This window comes from Patiria miniata, unplaced genomic scaffold, assembly GCF_015706575.1.
Source record: "Patiria miniata isolate m_02_andy unplaced genomic scaffold, ASM1570657v1 HiC_scaffold_15, whole genome shotgun sequence".
NCBI classification, from domain to species: Eukaryota; Metazoa; Echinodermata; class Asteroidea; order Valvatida; family Asterinidae; genus Patiria; species Patiria miniata.
Window position 1 is genome coordinate 4,192,155 of NW_024037053.1, and position 8,826 is coordinate 4,200,980.

At 43.2% G+C, this 8,826-nt stretch overlaps 1 protein-coding gene across 1 annotated transcript; it reads left to right on the forward strand.

The window, feature by feature from the left end:
* The first annotated feature begins 1,600 nt into the window (after positions 1 to 1,600).
* Positions 1,601 to 6,062, forward strand: LOC119722487 (BTB/POZ domain-containing protein 19-like). Its single transcript, XM_038192635.1, has 6 exons — positions 1,601 to 1,803; positions 2,476 to 2,686; positions 3,550 to 3,732; positions 4,405 to 4,536; positions 5,176 to 5,301; positions 5,774 to 6,062. Exons 1-6 carry the CDS (start codon positions 1,721 to 1,723, stop codon positions 5,903 to 5,905), a joined length of 867 nt encoding a protein of 288 aa, XP_038048563.1. The 5' UTR covers positions 1,601 to 1,720; the 3' UTR covers positions 5,906 to 6,062.
* Positions 6,063 to 8,826: the final 2,764 nt, after the last annotated feature.

Consider the following 8,826-nt stretch of genomic DNA (forward strand, 5'->3'; position numbering starts at 1 on the left):
CTGGGGAATTTACTAACTATTCATGGGAAAATTGGAATATTCTGTGTGATTATTGAAAAGCAAAGCAAAAGAGTTGGGGTTTTTTTGTCCGTTACGAATTGGGTTGAATGGGATTTTACGAGCGCGTGAAGCCCCCTGCCAAAATTAAATTGGGGGAGCCTTGGTATTTTTGTGGTAAGATATTCCCATCCACCGCATGCAAAGGGGATTGTTTTTGAATTAAGCATCAATTTATTAAGCACGAAGCTGGCCATCTACAATTTACGAGAAAACGTCTTGTGGTTTCTTTCCCTTAAGTTTTCACCCCCAATTTGTTTTCCATCAGTAATTATAATATGTCAGTAATTGTTGATTACCTAGCTGCAGCTGAATCGTTTGCAAAACTTCAAAACTTCTCCATAATAAACAATCGTCATGGCAATGCCGTCAATCGCGCGCTTAACAAGAGTGGGGAAGGGGGGCATATGCACCTTTGGATCAGAACTAATGCGAGCGCGCGAAGCGCCTAGCCCTAACTTGATGGCGAGGGATTCGGGCCTCCGGGGCCCGCTAATTTATTAGTCTATGAACCATGGTCTATAATATAATACATTTGAGCAGATTCGCTGATTAACTTATGCAAGACAACCGAATCGCTCTTTAAGCTTTAAGTCTGACCTGTTGTTTGCTTCTTCGGGAGAATTAAAACTTGTTCAATGAGTAATAAGAGAGTAACTGTCTATCTTGACCTCTACATTTTGACCAATCAGCCGGGCGCTTTCCATATATCAAGTCTTCGGTCATTCACCGTTGTCGCGTCATAGACATGGATACAAAAATACCCTAATCACACAAAGGCAGTGGTCACGCGCTGTATGATACGCGATACGCGCACGTACCGCCGCTCGTGCTAGTCTTTTTACGTGCCGGCATCTTCTGTGCGTCACGTGTCCTACCCGTTATATAGGAGACTGAGTTCCGTGAATTAACGGGTGATACTCAGACTACTACTAATTTAAAGGGGACCCGATAAATTTTGGATTTTAGACGCTCTGTGATGTGGTGCGATCTAAGGCAAGTTCTGACCATACTTTAACCAATTTTTTTTAGCAAAAGATCCTCATTAAACATCATTTGCGAGTTTTGAGTCATTAAATCAGCTATTTTCAGGGCTACAGAATCATGTAGGCTACAATTGTTATTCGGGGACTTAAAAAGTGGGGGGGGGGGGCCGAAAAAAATATTCCCCAAATTCCCCACCGATTAACGCCCATTCGTGCGCGTCTGGGTATTTCGTTAAAGTAACCATTAACATGATAATTGTACCAAACTAACTGCCCCGGCCCTTTAAAAAAACAACGAAAGTCGCCAACTTCAAATGCTTGATTTTAAGACCACAGGGTAAAGGGGTTTTTTTTTCAATTGTATTAAGGCAGGTAACGTGTAAAATAATCATTTAAATAACATTAAAACTGAATTAAAAGGGATTGTGATGGGGGGGGGTGCTTGCTAGCTGGCCAGCTAGCTACCAGTGGATGGGAAAAGCGCCCTCTATAGTGTCTCAATTATTGTCTGGTACCGAGACGCCGTAACATGCACTCGTAATCATTGCGTCAGGAAAACAAAGGAACCAGACTGGCGTGGCAACGAAACTACGAAAGTTAACGAAACACGACTGAGGCACCGCAAGGGCCAGGAATTTAACTAAGTTGCGGGTTTTTTTTATAGATTTAAATTAAAAATGGCAAAGGAAAGATACCTGAAAGGTGATGCTATGCCGTTCGCCAAACAGATGAAGAAATTAATCAACAGTAAAGACTTCAGGTAGGACATTTTGTGTCACTGTGTCACTGTCAGTTTTTGTGTCGAGCTCGAGTCAATTGGTTGCACGGCAGTACAGTGGCAGTGGATATTTGCCCGGTGCTTTCTCTGATCTTAGTGGCTATAGTTACGGCAGTCGACCGTCAGGCTCCCTGACCTAATAGTGTTCAATGTCAGAATCTTTGGCTCTTAGAACCGGACTGTCATCTGAACGGATCTCGGAGTTTATTTCCCTTTAAAAAAAAATCCTCGAAATAAATCCTCCAAACCCAGGGATTACGAAGAAGAAAGTGAAATCTACTTCAAGAAAAAAACAAAACAAAGGTAAATGACTAGGCCCTTTACAATAATAAAAGGGGAAAAAAAGGCAAGCACACATTTGATCCCGGTTCCTTCGGCATGGTACTGTAGTTAAGAATTGAACCAATCAAGCTACCCAAGTACACTGATTGGTAGAGCAGTAATAATTATAGATTTCCAATGGTGTCTTTGCAATGCCGTAACAATAGCAGATGAAACATGCGTTAAGCTGCCGTAACAAATAGCCACTATGTTCTCTGATTGCCATGCCTCATTAAGAAGTACATCATATTTTATACTGTTACATATTTATTACTATCATGCTGTCGTTATATATAATCATATTTGACCTTTTTGGCCTTTTTTCACCCACAGCGACATCAAGTTCATCGTCGGGGATTCCCGCAAGCAGGTCCGCGCCCATCGCTGCATCCTGGCGTCCCGTTGTGAGGTCTTCCGCGCGATGTTTGCCGACCGGAACAACAAGGAGGAAACCCCCTACGTCATGTCCGATGTGGACCCGGACGTCTTCCTGACTGTCTTGGAGTTCATCTACACCAACTGCGTCACGCTGAATGTCAAAAATGTAAACTTTTCCAAAATATTTTTTGACCAGGAGTCTGGGACCCTATTTCATGGCCCTGCTGATTATAAAATTCTGCGCACATGATCAGCATTCTGTGCAAAAAAAATTGTGTGAAATTTGTAGACGCAGTGCTTACCTAAGGGTATACCCAGACTGGGCGCTTGAGTGCAGAAAAACATGCAAAACAAAATCAGGCCAACTTTACCTACTCTTTAGCCAACAAAATTCTCCAAAATTTTAATGAGGCAAAGACAAGGTCCTCAGTATATTTCACCAGCCAAGTTTGAGGTCTCAATTCAGTTTTTAAGGAGACTTTTCTTCAACATTTTGCACCTGAGAGGGAAGCCAAGTAGTTTGAATTTGAGGCCTAAGACTAGACTGGTACATGCCCAACTTTTTGAAAAGATTGACCCTTCAGTAGTCTGGTGGCATGACTATGAGAATGTGAAGAAATAGAGACCGGTACCAGATGTTTCTTTTGACACAGTTGGCTGATGCAGTACTAAAGGGGTGTTGGACTGGTTGTTTCATGTGCCAGTCTATTTTCTTGTATTGCATGTTTTCAATATCTTAAGTTTTGGGACTCTCATACACAGTATTGATAGTCCCAAATTTTCGGACTAGGGCATGCCAATGCACATAGCTCTAGTCCGAGACCTATGTTTTAAAAAGTTACATCAAAATCTGAGTTGGTGACAACTTTTCAAAAATTTCAGCATTTTTTAGTTTGGAATGACCAAAAAGATACTTTCAGTTCTTGTGAAGGGCGCATCACTTTGTGGTTTCCAAGAAAAGTGACCGTAATTCTGAAATAACGGCATTTCTTTGACCTGTCCGTTCTCTGTCTTTGTTATACAATGCAGGCGTTTGAGGTTCTGAGTTGTTCTATTGAGTACGGCCTGGATGATTTGCGGAAGGTGTGCGTGGGATTCCTGATTGACAACTTGTCGGTCAACTCCTGCTGCGAGGCCGTGCAGGCGGCCGTCTCATACGGACAGGAAGACTTAAAGACCAAAGCGCTGAGCTTCATCGATAAGAACACTCAGGTTGGTGGTCTTTCCCCTTCAATCTTACCCCAATCTACTTGGATTGGGGTTGGATGGGGGTGTCAACCCCCTCTCACGCTATACAATTTTTTGTTTTCAAAATTGTGTATGTCTGCAAGTTATGTGTCTGCCAGCATGAAAAGCACCACCAGATAATTTCAGTCGGATAATGCCCAGTCTTTGTTCCTGGTTGGTTCTTGGTTGGTTCTTCTCCTAAATACTCGGTGTGGGAGTTTAACAGGAGGCCAGAAACACTGGGGCAAACCCCTTCTCTTAACGATTAGTGTCACTGGGTTCTTCACATGCATTGTATTACACAACACACGGGACCTACGGCTCTACGTCTCATCTGAAAGACGAAGCAATAATGGTTAAGTGCCTTGCTTAAGGACACAAGTGTCCACCTGGGCTCGGACTTACGCCACTGTTGCCTCTGAAACACCAGAGCATGAGTCCGGTGCTCTTAACCGCTAGGCCATGACACTCCACTGACAGTCCTGTCTGCTTTGAACAGCACCCCTTTTTGTCAGATGCTGGCAAACCCCTTCCCCCCCCCCCCCCCCCCCCCCCATTTAACATTGTCTTGGGACACCTGTGTTAACAGCTCCTTTATAAAAAGGACGAATCGCTCTTATCGAATTGACATCTTGTCATCGTCCGATTGTAACGCAGAATGTTCTCAAGACCAGGGGTTTCCTAGAGTTATCCCCTGAAGCAGTGTGCTGCATCCTGCAGAGCTCCAAGCTGACGGCGGATGAACTGGACATCATAAGGGCCGTGAGAGAGTGGGCAGCAGCCAACTCAGTAAGTGAAGCTCATCCCCTCAATATTCTAAACCAATCCAGTAGGGGTTTAAAAACCAATTCAGAAGTTATAAAGTTTGTGAATCCATCAACCAGTTTTCTGGTCAGAATTTAAGTTGTTGGGGAGGGCTGCACAAAAACTGTGGGACTGATGAAGCCTTACTACTCCTGTACCACTATTCCAGACTGCGTTCAGATACTCATCTGGGAAAGCCAGCTCACTCTTAGACCTCATGCAGTTTTGCTAGGGATTTTTCTTACTTGCCAAACATCCTTCACTCTGAAGGATGTCCATGGTCCATTCTTCAAAATTAAACTTTCTAGGGCTATCAAACCCTATGTGAAAATATAGTGACTAGGCTCTACCTCCTGCAATCCTGCCGAATCCTTTAAAAAGCTGGTAGACTTAGACGGTTCTGGGAAGGTTAATCTCAAACAAAGTGTGGAGGGGTAAGGATATCTGGAAAGGTGTTGTCAGTATCAACATGAACTCTCTGGGAAAACTTGCCAAAACTTTCTTCCATTGCATTGAGCCTCGAATCAAATACAAAAAAATCAAGCCCTTAAAATGAGTCTTGCATCCTACACCATATTTTGCGTCCCTTTGAAGATGTCGAGTGTATTTTTGTCCGATTTGCAGGCAGTCACACACCAGCCTGTTCAGAAGGTCATCCAGTCAGTGGTCAGGCACATACGGCTGGCCCTCCTGGCTCCAAACGAGTTGAAGCAACTGGAGAGGGAGAACGAAGCGCAGCAAATCATTCCTGTAAGTCATTTCTGTTCTCTGGGAGGGTCTATAATTCTGTTTGTCTGTCCGTCTCTCTGCTTGCCTGTTGGTATTTGTCAAGCCTGTCTCTACTTCCACCCTTAACCAAAACAGTTTCGTGGCTTTATTTCTACCCACTCAACCCCTTACCCATCCCTGGCAGGGGCAGGGGCAGGGGTTAAAGCTAACAACCCCAACCCCCTTTTGGGCGGCAAAAAATAGGAAAATCGTGCTAACCCCCCTTTCCTTGATAGCTAAAACACCCCTCCCCCCAAGCCAAAGCTGGATTCGCCCCTCTCCGACACATTTTGGGACTTTGATAGATGAATTCCCAGCAAGTATGTAGTGGAAGAAGTCCAGTGGGTGTTGAATTGGATGTGCAGAAAATGGACATTTTTTTAAACGTTTTATCAACGGTAAGAAAAATGGACATTTGTCTCATGAAACAAGCCTGTTTTCTTCATCCCTGCAGATCAACGCTATCGCTGCTGCCTGGAAGTTCCACGCTCTTCACGAATCTGAGCTTGGTAATCCCCAGACCCAGCTCCGGCGAGGGACTTCGTCTAGACCCTCCCACCAAGGGTTGGTTCCATGGGACAAGTGAACACCAAGCTTGATCTGCAGAGCTCTAGTCATTACCGTCACAAGTCAAATCACAAGTCTAGCACAAGTCTATCACAAGTCAGATCACAAGTCCATCACAAGTTCATCACAAGTCCATCACAAGTTCATCACAAGTCCATCACAAGTCTATCACAAGTCAGATCACAAGTCCATCACAAGTTCATCACAAGTCCATCACAAGTCCATCACAAGTCCATCACAAGTCAAATCACAAGTCAAATCACAAGTCCATCACAAGTCTATCAGAGGTCCATCAAAAGTCCATCACAAGTCTATCACAAGTCTGTCATATTAAATGACAAGTTCATCCAATGACCCATGACAAAAAAAATACCTTTGCACAGTTCATTTGAATAGCTTGTGCTTTGAACTGAGACTGAATGACTTGTGATTCTCTTGTGATTACTCTGTCACTGACTACTTCTCTGCAGTACCGTTTATTTCATTGTACTTTCTGAAGTGTGCCTTGCAGTTTTTCCATAGTCCGTACCGAAAGTTGAAATGTTCTCAAGAACAAATGCACAAATGTTTTTCTCTGTCGTGATGCCACTCTTGCTAAATGTTTGTTTTGTACTTCTAAGGAACTTCAGGGTTATCAGAGTTTAAACCCGGGTTGAAAATCTCAACCCTGGTTTAGAGCAGGGTTGAGTTCATACCAGGGCGAAATCAATCTCAGGGTTAACGCAGGGTTGAAATTGTTCAAGCGTGAAATGCTGCGTGTGTTCAACCCTGCGTCAACCCCGGGTCAACCCAAAGATTTGTCTAGTGTGAAAAGGATAGATCTACCAGCACTATGTACTTCACATATAGTTGGGTCGGTGGTGGTTGTATCTGTCCACTTGACATGTACTCAGCCACTGCTTAAAACAGGCTCTGGCCCACATATTAAAACTTCCAGATCACGTAGACAGCCTGGCTCTGGCAGTAACGGGCAAGAGAGGGGGTATTCCATTATGTGGGAAGCTTCCACAGTAGTTTGGGGTTGAGACTCGTCTTATATTGAGTACACATCCTCAAGCACCAGGAACTCTGAGGCCTCAAGTGTTGATGAGCCTTTGCAGTTTGAACAGCGCCCCCAGGTGTCAAATGCTGTCCAGGTCCTGGAGCAGAGCTAATATTGACAGTGTTGGTGTGTACTCAAAATAATTATGTGGAACGTGTGTGACCGAGCGTGTTATGTATCATGACTTTTTATATATTTACCTTTTTATAAACGTGAATTGTATATTTTTGTATGTATTTTTGATGTTTGATATGTATGCACCAAAGATATTTACTGATGTATTCATGAAATATGTGCCTTAAAACGTGTGCTTCTATAAATTCTAAAAAGTAAAAAGTAAAAAAAACCGGTCAAAATATGAGATGTTTGTTGCTGATTTCTTTTTTTAAACCATTGTTCGAATTATCATGTTGCCTTGTGATCTACCAGCCCAGGGGCGGATCCAGGAATTTTTGTGGGGGGGATTTCAAATCTTTGCTGAAATGTAGACATGTTTTTTTTGTCCGGACACTTGGCTCCGCAATTTACTGGAGTTGTATGAATACAATATGAGGCCGAGTAAATTGTCCACCGACCAACCCGTCCGTCTTGCAACCCACCAACCAACCAACATAAGCAGCTCGACCCCTCGCCGTGTTTCACACCGCCAAAACAGTTGTCCAAACTCTTTTCTAAGTTCAGTGCACTGTCAATCAGCTTGTATATATGTGAGCACAAAATGGTCTCTGTTACAGTGAAGCAGACAATACGAGGCTAATGAACCATTAGTAGTTGTCCTCCACTTCACAGAAACCGTGCAGCACTGATCCGGTCTTTCCTGGCCTTGTCACTGGAGAAGAAAACCGATATTATTCCAACTTCTCCCACTTGGAGAGTTCTTGGAAGAGGTTCTTTCATCGAGACACAATTATCGGGTTTCTATTTGGAATATAACAAACCACACAGGTCATTGGCATAGGATTATGTTTATCGATCGGAAATGGAGGTACGCGGACACAAAGCAAGGATACTGATAACATTAAGTTCATGTTCTGTTAATGGTTGTACCAGCAAATATAAACTTGGCTTTAAGTTTATGTCACGAGAAAGCTTGCTGTATTATGTTTTGTACATTAATCCAGTGTCGTTATTGGTAGGCAGGACACTATTAACCAAATTAATTAAAAGTACATTTCCCTTTTTATGGCAAGGGAACTTGAAGAGATGATGAAACTACATCTGGTGAAGGAATATTATGGAAATGTTGGTATTAGTTTTTTTCTCTAAATTTAACTTGGAAAGTTTGTGGAAAAATGGCCTCATGATTCGTCATTGTCAATTGTTCGAATTATCGTTGTGAGTGAATGAATGCAACTAGTTTGTTGAACTTTTTGTTAGATCTCTTGGAACCGTCGCATGGGCCACTAGCCATGTTGCTTTTGTGTCCGTTCTCCGGTCGTCCTGGCAACGATACAAATAGGCTATGGCAGATTGCCAGTGACTTCTAAATAAAGACCACATAGTGAGCATTGATATACATAGGCATTATTTATTTCCGCAATGACATAAAGCCAAGTTCATTCATAGAGCAAGGAAGGTCTGTAGCGCTATACCGGTAATAAGTTCGTGGCATTTTGCCAGACTTTACCACTGCGCATGGTGTCAAACTTGTTGTTGGCCAAAACACGTACTCACGACTTCGTAAAAAGTGGATTGATTCACTAGCCAGATAAACTTTCGTCATTGTTGTCGCTTGTATATTGACTATTGTCGGCCCTGTGACAAAAGCCTTTTCTTGCGAGTTGGCCTAGCAGCAGCGTTTGGAAATCGTCAGGCCGTATCAACAGACAAGACAGCTGGCGCGGATCGATATGATGTACTGATGATCCGCTTTGCCGTCAATTCACAGATGACACCAA

Excerpts from the sequence above, each read along its gene's own strand:
- LOC119722487 (XM_038192635.1), top strand. The coding sequence starts at position 1,721 with ATGGCAAAGGAAAGATACCTGAAAGGTGATGCTATGCCGTTCGCCAAA. Across the intron at positions 1,804-2,475 it reads ATCAACAGTAAAGACTTCAG|CGACATCAAGTTCATCGTCG; the intron begins GTAGGACATTTT and ends TTTCACCCACAG. Across the intron at positions 3,733-4,404 it reads TCATCGATAAGAACACTCAG|AATGTTCTCAAGACCAGGGG; the intron begins GTTGGTGGTCTT and ends ATTGTAACGCAG.